The 19538-nt window shown below is 31.9% G+C and overlaps 1 protein-coding gene across 6 annotated transcripts in view; it reads right to left on the reverse strand.

The window, feature by feature from the left end:
• LOC109538936 (ankyrin repeat and fibronectin type-III domain-containing protein 1) overlaps positions 1-19538 on the reverse strand; it is a 106759-nt gene that overhangs the window by 23708 nt on the left and 63513 nt on the right. For 3 of the 6 annotated variants that reach the window (XM_019906377.2, XM_048663783.1, XM_019906376.2), the window contains 3 exons: positions 5322-5477; positions 2817-2895; positions 763-866 (listed from right to left, as the gene is read on the reverse strand). In XM_019906377.2, the coding sequence (XP_019761936.1) occupies positions 763-866; positions 2817-2895; positions 5322-5477 (339 nt within the window). Of the gene's footprint in view, positions 1-762; positions 867-2816; positions 2896-5321; positions 5478-6224; positions 6340-8488; positions 8764-19538 lie in introns of those variants that run through there. The other 3 variants (XM_019906378.2, XM_048663782.1, XM_048663781.1) reach the window with 3 other exon arrangements.

Genomic DNA, 19538 nt, shown 5'->3' on the forward strand with positions numbered 1-19538 from the left:
ATGATTTTCCGGGCTAATCGGTTTCTTTTATAATTTGCAGGTGGTCATTGAGACTAATAGTTTTATATAGATGTGTTTACAAACATCTGCTCTTTACTGGTATATTTGAGGTAATATTGATAGAATGTACATTAGCACATTTTTGTGTTCTAATGGTACCTAAGCTATGTCTTGTGAATATCTTAATATTTTTTGCCTAGATAATTCCATCCCCATTTCCACCCATTTGCTCTTTAGCAAATAAACAAGAAAAGCACTTGAACATTTTGAAAAGTACTTCATCGTTTAGTCTTTATTATGTATTATTCGAACTTTTGAGCGTGATTATATCGCAGATTAACAACATTACAACTAACTACTCTCACCTAATACAAACATGTCAAATAAGTATAAGTTTCGGTTTCGTTGCCACCCAGATGCGACCTTCTTTATGCCAAGCATTTCCTTTTACAGTTCCGTTCTTTTTCGGAACAGAAAATAGCTTTTATCTTTGAAGTATACAGACCACTATTACTTTTCGGCCCGGAAATTCATGAAATATTTCAGAACTATCTTTTACTGAAAGCGAGAACTTCGAACTACTCAACTATATGAAGAGAGTGGAATATTGTAAGTTAATAGTCTCACTAGTCATTGATAAAAAAAATAGAAACATTATTTACAGTTAATAATATAAAAAATTTAAAAATTACGTGGATTGTGGATTCATGTAGTACATCGTCCCAACCCGAATTTTATTGTCTTTTTGTGTAAAATACTCACATTGATTCCCATCCTTGGCCCCAAATGAAATTAGCATTTTTGCCATTGATCTGTTATTGCTCAGTACGGCAATGTCCAAGGGTGATAACATATCTGAATTTATGCTGCAAAAAACAGAAAATGTATTTAGTAAAACTACACAACAATAGTACTGTACTCAATTTATTAATAAATTAAAAACACATTTTCCTTCCCTCAACCGAAAGTAAATTGCTTCTAAAATAACAACCAATTCACTTGTAATATTCATATTCAATGTAACACGCCCTTGTTAAGTGGAGTATTTTGTGAACTAAAAGCACATAATTAAAGTTCTTGATGTTCATTTTCTCAGGGTATATTATTGATATCATCAATATATCTTCCTAGCTGTCCAAGGATTGTCGCAGCAGTAGTTTTCACTATTTATTAATGCGAGTTTTAATAGATTTTTGTAAGTTGTTAGATTTGCTTAAAATATTAAATACTCAATTATAACTTGGTTAAAAGTTTCTTATTATTCAAAAGCTTCATTTTGACTGAATTTTATTTATCTGAAAGAACAGTTCAAAAACAAAAAACTTATAGATGTAAAAGTATTAAACAAAGATAAAATATCTGGTTTTCTTAAACATTCTACTTTTAGCCAATTGCAAGACTGCAATTGTGCATGTTCAAATGATTCCAAACATAAATATTTAATTTTCGCATCAACGCGTCTGTCTATTTTATACGTACTTTTTCAGCGCGTTCTACGGCTAATATTTGAAATATAAAACGTAATCATTAACATTACAATTAATTAAACAACAGACAGACACACAATGAGATAAATTACGTTAAATTTAACACGCGGAAACGTAATGTGCAAAATGATAATTGTCACAAAGTAATTATTCAATTATTGCGTTCGCGTCAGTTTGCTTTCAAACATGTAGGTAGAAATTACATTTCTCTATAAAAATACGAGTATTTATTGTAAAGTTTCAAAAACACTGTTTAGCAATCAGTACATATTTTTGAAATGATGATCGGATTACGTGTTTTTAATTATTGCGTTGATAAATTAAAATTATCTCGTTGATTTGTACCATTTGGGAACAAAACAAACTAATAAACAATGTAATTTCTTTAAATAAAAATGTTTTATGACACGACATAATACTATAAAATAGCCACATAGCGACGACTGTATTGCTAAGACTTAATTAGGTTAAAATAGTAAAGTCAACAAGAAAAGGAAGAAGTAATGAAATTATAGAATTATTAAAAGATTTCGTGATTCGCTCGATTCCTTAATTAACCTCATTTCTTTACGCCTGGGGTGCAAATAAAAGACACTGTTGTTGCGACTCTCTCAAGGTTTATTTCTGATAGACGCCAGCAAGTTCGGTTAATGAAATTAGCTGCTCTTTGAAAAAGACATGCACTCAGAACATTAAAATTTATATGAGAAGTTAATAATGCTGTTATTGTCTTCTTTATGCACATCTTAATTATTTTAGTATAAACCCAGATAATGCTAGCCTCAAAGCGAATGAAATATGCCCCGATAAATAAACATTTCCAGAGAAATCCTGCAAGGCTTTCTCTTGGAACGGGCGCCCTTCATCTGGCAAAAAAATCGTCAAGGATGGATCGCAGATTACACGTAAAACAAATCAATATAGATGAAACTGTATTTACAGACCGAATTTTTATTTTACCGGATTTTTGAACAATTACAATACAGTTTGAGATATGGAAATTACCATATTTGCCGCATTCGATAGTTTCATGCGTCATGTCCTGGGGGAGAAGATTGCTCTAAAGATAGCTCATTTGGTTATTAGTGAAATGTCGAAGGTTATATTTCACAAAAGCCTTGGCTCGATTATAATGATGATTATTATTTTAACGGCTGGAAAAATCCTTCAGCCATTATTAATTTGATTTGATATAAGATATATATATATTTGAGTTGCACCCCCCAGGACAGCTCAGGAGTGTGTTTAATTTATTAAAATATTAATTAAATTTAATATTTTATTTTCTCATATCAACTGCAATGAATGGGTGAGTAGCATGATTCTTACCTATTGATATCGGCATCAGTAGATTCTAAAATGGTTTTTGCCTTCTCCAAATGTCCACACTCTACTGCAGAAAACAGTGCTGAAACAATACAAACATTTTGTTAATCTCACTAATTCGACTGCTTCTGTTGCTAGAAACAATATATGGTGTTTTTAAGTACGAAAAGGAAATTACACACCCTGTGGTGGTTTACTTTATATTTTCGTTTTCTAATCAATTCTATTACTTTTAATGTACACAAACTTAGCGCAATGTTACGGATATAATACAAGCAACTTGAGAAACTACTTCATTTGTATTTCACCATAATACCTTTTATTATTGCGTTCAAACGAAGGTTGAAAAACATTTCAAAACTGTAATGTTGTCCTGAAAATTGAGGTTTATTAATATGTGATTACATTTATGCAGTTTGTCGTCGAGAAAAATAACAAAAGCTGAAAACTCTAAGGGCAGTGTACCATTTTACAGCAGCATTGTGGTTTCGACCATAAAAAAAAGAAAAACCATAAAGAAATGCCATTTTCTCGTTGTTCTCGGTTCTTTGAAAAGTTTCACTCTGGATCGTGTTACATGTGTGTGAAACGAGAAGATGACGTCGATTAAATTGTCTCAATTCGGAAAACGAGTTTTCCGAGTAATATAAACAGCGGCGAGAAAGTTTTCCTCTCAGTGGAATTAAGTGAGTTCCATTGAAAATGAAGTTACGCAGCTATAATACATATTTTTTTGGAGGGGAAGCTCTATAATCTTGTTCGGACAATTGGGAAAACTATACGAAACATTTCGGCCATTTGGTTTCGACAATGCATATAACTTTTATTTAATGGTACTCCGCAGGAAAATCAGAAAAATTAAAACATGTTTGCTGTTCGTCCTAGCAAAGAAAATCATTCCGTATTTTTTATTTTTTCATAATCTTCTATATTACATTTTTTTAGTTTCCGTAAAATGTTTTCCATAAAATATTTTGTCAAACTAATGTAACATTTCTTTGTATGGAAATATTTTGCGTCGCTTTTTATGGTTCAAAATTCAATTTTCGTATTTTTACGCCGAAATCCTAGACATTCAATTCGGAACACATACATTCCATGTGCGAAATATGGACATTCGATTTGCTAGATGCTCTGCATATCAATTTACTCAACGTCATTCAAGTTGAACAGATAGGCTATTTGGCTCCATCATTAACTTTTAATTTAGAAAAATATTATATCAACAAGAGCCAAGATATTGAAAAGAAATATAACTACTCTATCTATCTAAGTTTTATCGTTTTTAGCGGAAATTGATTGGAAAGGAGTTTTCTCTTAACATCACAGCAGCAAGCCTGCATGTTTGAAAGTGGAATGTTTTAAACTTGGATGTAGTTGGAATTTAGTTTTTAATTTTTTCTTTCGTTCGGTGACGATCAATAAAGCACAGGAAAGAGGGGACCGTTGCATTGGTGGGAAAATAATCCAAACGAATTGCAACGGCTCTTTAATGTTTATACAGTGGAATTGGAGGATTACGGTATTATCAGAACATCTTTTTGAGTACGTCCAAAAGTATTATAAATATTTGATATTAATTAATTGAACATTCCGGAATGCACAACGGAAAACCAACACGCATTTGGAAATACGCAACAAAATAAACTTGATTAATAAAAATCTAATTTTAATACATCAGGCTATCAATTTATTTGAGTGTTGCAACACTAAAAAACTGTTGCCAGACACAAAGGTTTTTTTTCGGCTTCTTTGCGAGATGCAACATAATTTAATTGGCGCAATAAAAACTTTTCCTTGTTAAAACTATCTAAATCGTTCGAACGCTTATTGTCGGTCTGTTGAAACCAGCGCCACCAGTAATGGCATAAACTGAATAGAGAGATGGTGAAAAATCTAGAAGTTTTCCACAGACGAAAGTTGGCACAAAATTGGAAAAACTTTTCCAATACATTTCTTTCGCACCATTCAGTTTTTCATGGCATCTCGCACAAATTTTGATTTGGAATAAACTATAATAAATGGTTGTTTGAAACCGTAGTGCCAATTTATATAATTTAGCGTGGAAGCACCTGACAATTAAAATAATAGTCAATGCCAGACGAAAATCGCTAAGCTCAATAAAAATGGATTTAAAAGAAATTAAACGGTGTCCAAAATTAATGCAACAATGAAATTCAATAGAATAGTTCTAAGTTTTAGATTGATATTTGTATTGTTGAATCGTAAGTACAATAATTTCCATTTAATTTCCTGCTGTAATGCAGGGTTCTACAAAATTTTCAAAAAAATATTTTTTAATCATGAAGTTACGTTGTATGATGAAACACTCCGTTTTGGTTAACTCTAACTACTAGTTTCTAATCAAATTTTGCGTTTAACCACCCAAGATGAGGCATAACTTCAACCTTTGAACGAGCCGCATGCAAATTACTCATCCGATAAAAGAACAAGCATATTGGCTGACTGAATCGTTAAAAAACCACAATTATAAACATGTTATCTTACCGTGTAAATGTATATTAATCCGGGCGAGTTTTTCGAGTTTTTGCTGAATGAGTTTGGCTTCCTTTTTGCTGGGTTTGTGACTGGGAGGTGGGAGACCCCGGGTAAGCGGGATACTCGCCACCTCCATGTCCAGGTCGCCCGCGAGAGTAGGAAATTCTGCAGAAAAGAAACAAAAAAACCTAAATAAAATAAAATAATACAAATAAAAATTAAGTCTTAAATAATACATGCAATGGAGGATTTTTTTTCAAATTCATGTAGGATTTATTTACTGGTTTTCAATATCAAATCGATTGACTCAATGAATTGCGAATGTTGTGAGTAAATAATATGAATGTTGAAACAGGACATCAATGCGTTTCGAAAATTCAATGTTCTAATGGCAAATTCATGTAGGTATGTAATTATTTAGGGATTAGCGTCAAACGAAATTCTCAAGGGTTTTTATTTACCAAATTATTATGTCCGTTGAGTTTTTATTTGCTAATGCATTTTTGCAATTTGTTTTTATCTCGTACTGTTGCCGAACGGTTTATCTGTTTTTAGTTTACAGTGGCTGCACTGCAATTAAATAAAATGGCAGAAAAAACCAACACGTTTTTCGTCGCACAAAACTGGACTTGAATGTTTTACAATTGTTCGAATTAAAACAAACTTATTTAAATTACCTCCTCTTAAAGTTTCTTCAAGGCATATATGTACACTTTGCAATCATAACAGCGTCTATGACTTCTAGTTTTGTCTAGAGTATGTAGTCTTCTAGAGTATGTAGAAAATAATGAGCCATAAAAATTCCTAGGAAAAGTCGTTTTTGAAAAATCAATGGCATAATTAATTTTGAGAAGAATGTTTTAAGTAAAATAATAAATAATAAACCAAATGTTGTTTATCACAAATATTTACCGGGGAAAATCTGTTTTGCCACACTGCCCAAAGCGTGTACTCCTTTGTGCAGAAAACTCACCACCGATTTATACACATTGGTAAACCCCATTTTGAGATTTAATTTTTTTTGTAAAAATCTATTAAGATTTTCACGATAATTACAAAAATTGACTGTGTCTATTTCAAACAGTTTCTTGAAAATATAAATTTGTTCTTGGTATTTGTTTACAATATTCTGGGCAAGATAATTTTTTGCAGACATATTTGAATGCTGTATTTTGGGCGGTAAATTCAGTAAATAAACATGTTCAACAAGTATAATATTCACTCGCTTGCACTAAGCAGTTCATACACACGTGTGTGGGGTATGGGATTGGTATTGGAAAAAGCTCAGAGACCTCGATTGTATAAATTGGATTACAAAAACACATTTTCTCTAGTTACTGTTTAAGGATTATTAATATGTATAAATCTAAAGTTGCAAATAATTCTGCTATATTCAAGCAAATACAATTTTTTTTCTATAATATATCTATTATCTACGGAGATTGAATATTTCTTAATAAAAAATTGAAAAAAAAATTCTAAACACTTTTTGGCACCTATGTTATCTTAATTTAAATTATGTTGAAAGTGGCTTGATGTAAAAAGTCGATTATTCAGTTTTTKAACATTTTTATTTTTTTCTAGCTACTAATTTAGCAGCATTTATATAATTTTATATTAATAATATTTGTGTTACACAATGTTATACAAAACAAAAACACTTATTACATTATAAAATTAGTTTAAATTTCAAAGCAAACAAACAGAAAACTAATCGGATATTCGATTAATGGTGAGTCCATGGCAGTACATTAAWTAAAGTTAAAATAATTATTTATTATGATTAATATAAAAATATTTGGTGTTGTTTTTCAATTCAAGTCATTTTGGTCAGTTTGGGCGCATTTTTATAGACAACAGTAGTATATTTGTCAATCGGAAAATATCTTATATTATAGTTAAACTTCTAATATCAAACATAACGTTATAACGAGATCGTCCCGGAAAATAATTTGTTTGCGATGTTTCGCAAGCACAAGTGACAGCATCCTCAGAGGTGTGCAAGAGAAAGCTCGTCGTTAAAAATTTGTTACTTTTCTTGATATTCTAAGCGCCAGGGAAACACCAGTTTTAAACTCTTAATGTTTCATCCGCCACCAACTGAAAAATATCTGAAATCGCGCTTAAAACATCGATCTTGACTTTAACTTTATTCAGCAAAAAAAAACCTAAACTGAAAACTCAAGTAATTAAACAGTTTTTATTGATAATTGCCATCATGTGTCCAAAATAATGACTACAGTTTGCATGAAGTGCATTCATTTGTGATATAAAGCAATTGTTTATTTTAAATTGTTCACCCTGTTGAAATGTTCATATACTTTAAAATATATGGTCACTATAATAAAATTCAATGTTGTAACCTTTTCCAGGCCTACCTTTGTACAATTTGAGTCATATATTTATATCCTCCAACATTTGAAGATGCGAATAAAGGGTTAAAACTTGTATTCCATACGAGAATATGAGAAATATGTGAGTGTACCATTTAAATTTAGAATGCGGGTGTTATTGATATTTCTGGAATTATTATATAATATAATACTTTCTTATTAGTGAATTATTTATAACTTTACGTAAGTTTAATTAATCCATTTTAGAAGAGTCAACATGTATATTAATGTGTGTTGACATTGCAGGATTTTGACCACCTACTCAATCGACATTGTGACTACCTTTCGTCGCTTAATGTGGGTGTTTTCTTTAACTTATACCCAATTATTTTGGCATATAAACTAATCCGTTAATAGAGCTAATCCATGTAGGATTTTTTTCGATAAATCGCTGAATCTGTCTTGCCTTTTATGAAAAATATCTTCGAATTTTAACTAATTGTTAGTAGGAGTAGGATATACTTAATATTGTTATTAATTTGTTTACTAAAATTGTATTTTAATTCTCGGAAGTTATTAGTCTCACAATTATGACGAGAAGTAATAAACAGTCGGCAATTACACATATTTATGTTGTGGTTTTTCATCCAATATAAAGTAACTTTTGTACGTCACTGACGATTTAATTAAAAATTTGAATGTATTTGCATCACTTTTAATGCATTGGAGTTTTCAAAAATGACTGAAAATTCTATTTGCACATAGAATAAAATTCTTATTTTGCATATTTAGATTACCAGACAGTTTTCACTCGTTTATTAGCTAGCATTGATCGGCAATTACCATAAAAGAGAGCATGAGCAATATAAACGGATACAGACGACACTGCCGAAACACCCTTATACAACATCCCTATCAGGGAACTGTAAACACTGGAAATCACCATTTCTTCTAAATTTCCATCACATTAATTCACAAATAGAAACGAAAATTGAAGGTAAATTTCACTCATCCTTCATTATCTCGACATCACAATGTTTGATCTGATTGTGTTGCCGGATCTAAATGCTGAGAGCACAAAATGCGTACTGGCGCTTTTTAATACTATAACAACTCGGTTTTAATTTGTAATGCCGATTAAGCTTTTTAGTGCGGACAATTAAGGTGTATCTGTATTCAAATGAAAGTCCGTAATTGCCCACACAAGTGGATGTAGAAGGCCATCCATCCCATTTTATCCATTGGTCCATTTCAATTTTACTTTAGACGAGATGATTCCATCTGCCGAATAGATCATTTTACTGTTTTTATTTTCTAATACAATCAATTGGCGAATATGCTATTGTGATCGATAAGCTTTTGCTACCAGTTATATAATTCGCACACCGATGACGATGGATGCATCAACAAAATGCATGTACTTTGTGCTCGTTTTTGCAAAGAACTATTTCTCGGAATCTGCAGTTTATTGGTGATTTTCACTTTTGTTAGATGTTCTTTCAGTTATTTCTTATTATACATCTTCTCTGGGTCATGGACACATCTTGGTGATTTCTTCAATTCTGTATTGAGCGTCGACGAGTAATGGAACAAGAATTAGTAAATCTTCACTTTCTGAAATTGTAAATTATTAACGTCTTTCAACATCCTTGGGGTGTCTTTGAATGTTGAATTCGACAGGTTTGTCTTTTGGTTTTGAGCTAATGTTCAGGAATTTCAGGATCGTTTTCTCGTTTCTCATTTAGCTTGGAGAGAGCGTTTGCTGTTTTTAGTTTCCAATTTAGTTTTTCATCGTTCATTCGTAAGTTATTTAAATGTTTCTGTTAATTCGTGAATACAATCAGTTTGTAGTTGATGTATGATTTTCACAAAGTTTAGTTGATAGTTTAAATTGCCTTTTAATATTTCAAAAGTTGTATAGTCATGTGCAGAGTGCATACTGTTGTTATAGTTCAAAATTGCAATAGTTGATATTGCAATTTTAAACTTGTAATTCAAGAATTAGATCTAATTCTTGAATTATCTTTGATCGACAATTTTGCCTAAGGGCGACAAGACTTTCTTTGCGTGTTGAATGGAAACTTCTATAAATATTCTGCTCTCCTGATGCAAAAGCAATTTTAGTAAAGACACGCAATATAGTTGTTATAGCGTTACGTTAATTGAATCAATGTCTATTTTTATTTATAAAATCCTTCTGCTCTGATGCAAATGGGATTTAAGTCAAGACACACCAAGTAGTCTTAGCGTTACCTTTTTGCAATTAATATATATTTTTGTTACTGATAATTATTTGTCTCTACCTCCTTCAATGTTCTGCTCTCCTGATGCAAACAGGATTTTAGTCAAAACACAAAACAATTTTAGCCTTACGTTAATTGCGATGAATGTCTATTTCTGCTCCTGATATTTCCTTGTCGCCAGCTTCTTCAATATTCTGCTCTTCTGATGCAAACTGAATTTTAGTAGACACACAAAATATTTTTACCGTTACGTTACAGGCGATTTCCGCAAATAAATTTAGCTAATTTAGCCTTAAATCGATCTATTTTAGCGCAAAGAATAGCAGCTTATATTTTCTGACATCATATTTCCTCGTAAGTGGACTTTTTTGTGTGTAGCCATCTAGCTCGGACAAGAAGCCGGCGTTTGTGCAACGTTTATTTCACTTGACTTTATTTTCCAATTGGATTGTGCACAGTATAGAAGATCATCAATATTGAACGCGACATTGACAGTGTGATCGTAAATTGTAATGCCCCCATGATATCGATATATCGTGTTTCAGTTGCAGTACATGAGGATTTGTGGTACGAGAACATTTCCATCCAACTCAATTTTGACCAATTGCACAGCCAATAAAGTTTGTACACGTTCAGAGCGCGTTTGCTTTGAACAACGTTTGACTCGAACTCGTGCAACCATCGCAAACATTTGTTTTTAATTGAAAACTGGCAAAAAACCATCCACCTCGCACAAACGAATGGTCATATTGGCTAACACAGTTACAAAATAGATTCGTTTTTTCTTTTAGCGAAACCAAGCAAAGCGAGAACCGTAAAATAATATTATACACGGTGTCTAATATATTATTTGCTCAATATAAATGATTTCATTCCCTTTTCTGCGAAAACATCCGTATTCTTTTTGGTTGTAAAATATGCAATTAAAGAATGGATTTTAATAAAGAATTTTAATCGAATAGTAACCGGGAAAGAAATATAAAGGATACCGTTACTGATTGATGTTTATTCCCAGCTAGAGATACTAGACTACAAAAATCAAGAAAAGCGTTAATAATAATAATAAATATTTATTAACAAAGGATCAAATCGCAAGTCATGCTGAAATTGATATTTTTATGCCCAATCTTGCGCAGTTTTATAAAGAACTTTTTAAGGTTTCCTAAAGAGGCCTTCCGGCTATATTCCGGAAACTACCTGATGTGTAACAAAGTTTTTATTGTTTTATATTTTAGATTTCAAAACTTCCTCTCAAAAACCTTAATTTAAATTGTGAACGCGGAAAGGAAAATAGCTCTGGAAGATTTAATAAACCGGCATTAAATGTGTTGCGCTGTTAATATTTTAAAGGCATTCTGCACCTTATAATGTTAGTAAGTAATTAAATATCTCTTAAGTATCTCTCAGAGTAAAAGTTCGCTCTATTTAAAGATTCCTCGAATCCGTTATTTTAGAAGATGATCAATTCACTAGAAAGTTGTTTGACTGAGCTTTAAAGCCTGCTCTGGTCGTTCTTGTTTACTCTTTTTGGACCTGTTAGATATAAAAAATACATCTTATATAGAAATGGCTTAAACTCCAAAATTAATCCAGTTTAGATTCATGAAAAGAATCGTATTCATATATTTACTAAGTAATTTATTTCACCGTGGCGTTGCAATAATCTTGTCTTAATAAATAATGCGCGGATTTTCTTAGAACTGGTAGGCTAGCAACTGCAGAAAAATGATTATTGTATTGATGCAATGAAAGTAGGCCATCGGCTAAAGTCATTGTTGTAACTAAATATATAGCATTGACCAATTTAGGATACGAGTATATAAAAAATTGTAAACGAATTTGCCCGTGCTTCTCGCTACCTAGTTTCCAAGATGCGGTCGAAGTACGCGGTTAATAAAAGAAAATGTGATTAAGTAAGCGACTAATTTTGGAAAAAAATATAAGCTTTAGATATGTTATATAAAACCAGTGGCCAAAATATAAAAAACAGATGGCAACAAATTAAAACGGGTTTAAAACGCTTTTTTGCGTCCGGTTTTTCACTGACTTGGGTCATATTCTCGATGATAATATGTAATGTAATATGGTAAGGAAACAGCAGTTGATCTAACCTCAGTTGAAAATTGCAAGAAATAAAAGTAAATAGTTTACTCAAAGTGAACATACATCACCCTTTTTGTGAAACTATCCTAAAACGTTTGAAGTTTCTTGAAAGCTGGACTTTTCCTCACCAATCGAAGCAAAAATCCGCTGATCTAAGTAATCTACTAAAACAGAGCATTATTTATTTAGAAATGCTACGCTAAACAAGGTTTCTGTTAATTTGAATTTCACACCAATTTTCATAATCTTTTTCGCATATTTAAGCAGTACAAGTAGGTAGGTGCGTGTGTGTTGCAAGTTTATCCGAAGCGTAAATACTGCTACACCTACCTAATAAACCGTCCATTTGTATTTGTATAGGTTCGGCTTGCTGAAATAAGCAATGGGCGTCTAACGAAGAGTTATTACGATCATCTACTACTGCATTCAAGTATCACACCCAATATTGATTAAGCGTCAAGTGAAAAGGGAGCAAGGCATTTCTGCTAATAGAGTTAATGTTAATATTGACATTATGGAAAAGTATTCGAACGACCTCAGCCACTTTGTAACATCCAGAGCAGATAATAATAATAATAACTGTTTCAATAACATCGGTCTTAATGAAAAGATAATAATTGAACAAAACCGCCTAAACACGTTATTTGAGTTCTAAATTGGGATCGGATTGATCTCAAACGCGCTTCTACTCAACATACGTGAGAATTGCATTTTCCGAGCTTTTCCTACAAAACAGTGCACCTTGTCCATACCAATTATTCAGTTCCTCTAACTTTGTAAAGCGACAAAACTTGCAAACGCACTTAAAACACAACATATTCGATGGCAAAGCGTTAATTTTGCATTTCATTATAGCTGCAATGGAAACGTATAGGAAAGTTGCTGGGTAAAGTTAAAGTAGGAAATAAAGTTACTGGGCGCAAGGGTTTATTAGTACAATGTGGGCTTTGGAATATTTTCAGTAAAACTCGTGTTAAAAGTTTGAAACACAGAGTTGGTTGAAAAAAAAACACAATTAAAAGCACAGCAGCTATAAATAGCTTACACACATACAGGGTGCCCGTTTAATATTTAATATGCGCCAATTTCAGTTACATTAAACACTTTTTTTACACAAATACTACGTCTGCTTCTGTGTTTCCTCCTTTAATTCCTGTTATCGGTTATTCAAAATTTTTCCGATGAACATTATTTCGACATTTGTATTCTGTGAGGGAAGTAGACTAAATTGTTTAGACAGATCCTTCAAGTTTCCTACAGAATGAAACATCTTGTATTTGAAAATCTCAGAAGAATTTTTGAAATTTTCATTATTTGAATACACTGTCCCTGTAATCTGTAATTAACACCTTTTTCTCATAAAAAGCTTCAATTTTCTTTTCAAAAGAATTCACTCACTCAAATAATGTTCTTTCCACTAAGACAAAGCTCTATTAAAGTAGACACGAGTTCAACTTTTGCGCTAAAGGTTTCCTTCTTACTTATCATTATTTGGCACAAATCAAGCAAATTTTCAGTAGTTCTCGCTTATCGAATGTACTATGTTACAGATAAGTACTGAAAAGCTTAATTCAGACCCGAAACATATTTTTTTAAATCAGAACAGCTTCATCCGCTCGGGCCTTCAATTTAATCATTTAGGGTATGGATACTTTTTGAAAACGATCTATTTTCTGAAAAAGTTAGTCAGAGGTTTCAAAACGTTTTTCTTGCTAGGCTCAATTATGATCATACTTTCATTTTCATACAGCTTCGGAGAGATTTAAAGCAAACCGTTTCTTCAAATATTAGAATGGAGGCACATAAGAAAGTAATAATTTTCAACATAAATATAGTATAATTAAGTTCGATTAACAGTATGCTTATTTAACTTGGCTTAACAGCAACTGGAGAAAGAGAATCTTCACTTCTTCTTCCGAGACTTCAGATCGAGAAGCAGCAACTAGAGAGCGTGTATTAGGCTTTTTCTTTGTTTCACTCGTTTGCGAACGTATTTTACATAACTATGCACGCTTTAATTAATCTTTGCTTGAAGGATCTGCGTGTTTGAGACAAAAAATTGGACAAACCTTGTAAAACAATATTTTTAGTAAAAGCAATGTTCCGGGTGTTCAATTGAAATGTTAAACAAAAGCTGTAGGAGAACATAAGTAGTAATTAACTGAATATTTCTTGTAAAAATTTTTATCCGGTCGGATTTTATTGTTCAAATTTTGAAAACCGAAGCTTTTGGAAACATATTTGCAGAAAAACAGTGATTAATTACAATTTTAAATTCGAAATGGCTGAGCTTAAAATGGACCACAAAAAATACAGTTGTAGCTCGATTTAAGACAGCTACATTTCTTGACGGAAAAAGCTTGTAATTAATTCTGCAAAAAACAATTTCTTGGATGAATGCTCACTGAACACTCGGTACAATGCTGAGGTTATGGCATGTGAGTTACAGTGTATGGTAAAATGCTGATTGGAGCTAATATTAAAGTATTTTCACTTGCTCATACATGCAAATAGCACAAAATACTCACGTTAGATCCATTGATTATTTATAACATTTTAAAATGCTGAGGATATGCTTACGGACAAGGAAAACTTGATAATTAGAAAGTTTTCCTTGTCCTTCGCGGATTCATCAGTTTACTCATTCTAATAAATTCACATTCAAATAATGACGATTTTGGGCCAATTATTTTTTTACACCTAAATTCCTATTGTTTGTTACTACAAAGATATCCAAAGATACTTTCTGTATTTGAGGGTTGTTTCCTTTAAAAGCATTACTGCGACATGGAAACATACGCACGTCGAGTTATCCCATTGGTAAATACACGCTGCTGAAATGTATTTACAAGCATTTAGGTATGTGATGTTGGCATTAACATTTTCCCTAAAGAGCAGGAAAAACAAATTTTTGTACATATTTTTCGGGATCCTTTAAGATATTTTGCTACACAGGCAAACACTATATTAACCATCTGTAGCTCTAAAATAACTTTTTCTTCCTCTGATCAGATGTAATTCAGGTACTAAGCGACCAAAAATGTTATATTTCATAGCGTGTCTAATAGATTTTCTTCATGCTTTTTGAAGTCGAATAAAAGCTTGATAATAGTCACGTTGCCCATTGATTATCAATAGACTATTGAAAAGTACTTAACACAATGTAAATTGATATTCAAAATCAAAAGCCACACGATAGCAGTTAATTCTCATCAAAATGTTACCATCTTCCCCCCATCAAGTAATCGGTTCTGGTTAAGCAAACTAACGTTTTCAACTAGTCCAATCAACAACTGCAGTAAATATTATTACAGTCCAGATTATATTTCGTGGTTGCATCATCGTTAATGCGAAAATTGCCCTGTCTAATTACTGTTAACATTATGGGAGCCAGAAGCTGCTATATTATGAAGGATGGAATTTAAATTGGAGTTTAATCAAATAAGAGAGCTTAAATTGAGCTACTTGTTTTGACCCTCATTTCATATAAGACTTTTAATCGGTTACGCCCACTAGGTATAATTTAACATATCCTGTCGGTGCTTTCATTACTTTATTAGTAACTCTTGAATATATAATTTCCTTCTGTCTTTCGATATAAAAATTTATTTATGGTGTCTCAATGACTGATTTTTTTCTCTCAGCTATTGCAGTATTTGAGGAAGAAGAAAAACTGAATGAATCCTTTTAACACGCCTAAAAATCCCTAAAACCATACCTTGTAGTAACAAAAGGACCCCCCATTAGAAGAAACCACAACATTTTCACGTAGCTGAACTTTGTAATTATCTTTTAAAAGTCTTTATTCCTACGCGTATTGCTTTTCATTTTCCTTTTCTTCAGATGAAAGCATTAGCTCAAGCCGACTATATCCTTGTCCATAGAAAAGTAAACTGAAAAAATATACTTTGAAATTATTGTACATGACATAAAAGCTCTACGCTAGTCTCAGTGGGCTTTCGTATCGTCTGTTTGCGACTATTTTATTTTCCAAGACCCAAGTTAATCAATATTTGCACAGGTTTTCAAACATATTTTCATTGTCTTAAATTAGATCGCGTACTTATTTATGTTTTTAATTAGATCTAATTTTATCAATAACAAAGGAGTTTTTTTAGTAAGCACTTGTTTACTTTATACTAAGAACACAATATTATCAAACATTACAAAAGAAATACTGCTAATGCAGGAAAGAACGAAAACTCGTTAAATCTCCAAACACAAAATTTCAATTGAAAAACGTTCCATAACTATTTAATGAGTTGTTCATCATTTTTCTCTTGCAATACGCAGTACGTTGCTCAGTTGCTTCTTTTTATTTTATGTTCAGCTTGCTATTGTCGACAAATACGATTTCCGATCTTTAACGTGAAAGTTAATTTCTATTATATTTAATAACAATTGATTTACAAACCATTCAGTCAAAATTGAACTTTACTTACTATAATAACACACAATTCTATCGAGAAATTAAAAAAATAATTAAATCTATTTTGGAAACAAATAGACTGCAAATAATTTATTTTTTATTTGTTGAACATTAGTTAATATTTAAATATTAAATAGGGTGAACGTTTCTTCATTGGCTCCTGCGCTCTAATTTTAGATGCTAATTGAAAGCATTTGCAAGTCTCTAAATCTTAGAGAAAAATCTCTAAATAATATTAGACGCCACAAATAGACTAAAAATTTAATAATTTTCAATTAAAATATCGCTCTTAAAAAACACATGTCGTGACTGTGCTTTCAAGTGATCCACCTCTGATCACTGTGCTTGGGAAAAAATTCAACTAAAACAATTCACTAACAATCTTATGTACAAAATACAGGTAATCGGCAGTAAAATATTAAAAAATTTCTCATTTCACTCTGATAGTGTTTAAGCGATTTAAAAATATCGACAAATTATTGCCATGTTTATGCGTTCAGTGCGATGTCAACAAAACTAATTAAACCGTAATTAAAAGTTCGCAGTAATTATACGGTCGACAAATTTCTTGACTCTATAAACATAGATACATGACATGAGATAACTATAGGGTAATTAATTAATTAATTTCACAATTTCGCTAACAGTTTATCGCGCACCAAAAAACTGAAAACGTACTTACTTTCCGTACGTATAAAGTGAAGAAGATTAATATGCACTGGGTTAACGGAGTTTTACACAGGTTTCCACTCAAGCGATAATTTTTTACAAAACGAGGAAATTGTATAATTATCTAGTAAATTTAGGTTAGAAGGTAAATGGGGCCAATTATACTAAAGAAACTCGAACAAATAGATATCGTCCTATCGAAACCACCGTTCATAAATATACATGAGTTTTGCTTAAAGGGAAGAAACAAGAGACACAATTCCACAGAGAATTAATGCAGTAAATCAATATTCTGCTAGATTAATGTTCTGTCTAATAGTCCTCCTGATAACACTGGACGTAGATCTATATTGATCCGGTATGAAAGGCATTGCTTTCAATTGTATATACTGTTTTTTACATATTTTGTGTACTTATAGAGTCAATAACCTGTACCAATGACTTTTCATAATTTTTGCTTTCATGTAAAAAGCCTACAAAAAACATGAATTGGTAATGTTCATAATAATCCCGGCTCGAGATTCCCCTGAAGACACAAAAGGAATAGGCTGAAAAGGTTCTGTTTTTGGACGCTTTTCAGATTATAAAATTTTAGGAGACACGTTTTTTGCAGCGTTAAGGCCCGAGTTAATTTAACAGGATAAAATGTACCAATACACAAGCCGGACATACAAGACAAGAGTCGGATCAAATATTAATGGTTCAAATTGCGAAGAGTAAAAATTGCTGATGGTAATTTTTCTTGCTGAAACTTTTATCTTCTGATTTACCTTTTTCTTGTAAAGATATAAGCAATATAAAGCGCTGATAAAGAAAATTGCACATTGCTGAAATAAATTGCAACGTTACAACAACCAAAGTTACAACAAACGTAAGCGGGACTGTTGGTTGAAAACTTTGCTTTCACTTTTTCTGAAAAGTTTGAAAGCTCCTTTTGTAAGATCCTGAAATTAGAATTCATCTTTAACCTTTTAATTAAATTAAAATTAACCCGAAAAAATACAATTTTTTTCGGGAGAATGTGGGGAGAACATACTTTATCCCGGAAGTTCGAGTTTTTTTCTCTAAAAATCCCATTATTAATTAATGCAAAAGTCTCAAAGGACCGAAAAATTCGAAAAGGCTGAGAAAAATTCAATAAGACCCATTTTTTCTGAAATTAGTGTTGTGCTATTGAGACTAAATAATTTGAAATGGATGGACCAACGGAAAATTATCTTAAAAAAAATATAAATTTCTGGAAAGCGGACATTTCAGATTCTTCACCATCAAAAGAAAATTATTTTAATTCAAATTGATTATTTTAATTCAAAAAAGTTTTCTTAAAATGGCCATGTATTGCGACTGAAACACCTGAAATTCAGGTTTTATCGTGCATTTCATTAATTTAACGTGATCTACCTCACTCAGCTAAAAAACGTGTCTGTGACTGGTGTGGGAAAGCATCCTTCGTTAATAATGCAGCAGCTCTTGAATAATAAAATTTTATAATACGGAAAGCATCCATAAACAGCACTTTTTCTGTCTGCTCAGCACGATCGAAAATCCGATGGAAGTACGAAAATCCCGTCCGATTTTATGGAAAAATGTCGATGTAAACCCAGAAGCTTTTTTGCGGATCTATGTCAATTAATCGAAATTTACTCATGGAAAACTGAGAGCGACGGGTTAATTGGTGCGGTTTAATAGAAAAGCAAATATATTCATTATTAGAACTGATTAAATTAAACTAGGTGGTTTTTCAGATAAAAATCAATAATAAAATAAGATCTATAATGTCTTATAGCAATTAGTTTCTTTAATCTTACGTTTTCAGTCTTTACTAATGGTCTTACTACTAGTTTCCAGACAGTTATTTATTATGTTTGTCATTTTATATGGCCCATTTTATATATTTTTATTTTTATTTTTTCCTTTCTTCATACTGTGGCTGTGAGGAAAGTTTGGCTGCAAGGAAATTAAACATATTCTACACTGAATACTATTTCGTAATTCATCTTATACTTATTTAAAAATTTAATCATATTTATGGAGGTAGAGTCTGGGGTTAAAGTACTGTGTGCATGGCGTTTCAAGTGAGCAATTTCGATATTGTTTTAATTGTATAACGAAGATCGATCGTTGCAAAGTGTTGCTAAATATCCGAGGCGCATAACTAATTAAAACATTGTTCTTCTTTAAAAATATCTGTGGTTAGCATGCAAAACCGCAGACATTGTGATGATTTGATAATTTAAAAAACACACATCCTGCCTATGAAGCAGCAACAGGAGACAATTCACTGCGCTCAATTAGCTGTTAAATATTTCTTCAAAGATCATGTGAAACGATTGTTCGCCAACTTTTACGTGTTGTAGAAAATTCTTTGAGATTCCCATTGTAGCTTCTTATAATTGGTGGAAAGTAAATCGAGATTAGCGTCGGTGTTTGCCAATTAGTGTTTCCTGGT

The sequence above is a fragment of the Dendroctonus ponderosae genome, unplaced genomic scaffold, assembly GCF_020466585.1.
Source record: "Dendroctonus ponderosae isolate FM_Combo_2020 unplaced genomic scaffold, Dpon_F_20191213v2 Dpon_F_20191213_2, whole genome shotgun sequence".
Lineage (NCBI taxonomy): Eukaryota > Metazoa > Arthropoda > Insecta > Coleoptera > Curculionidae > Dendroctonus > Dendroctonus ponderosae.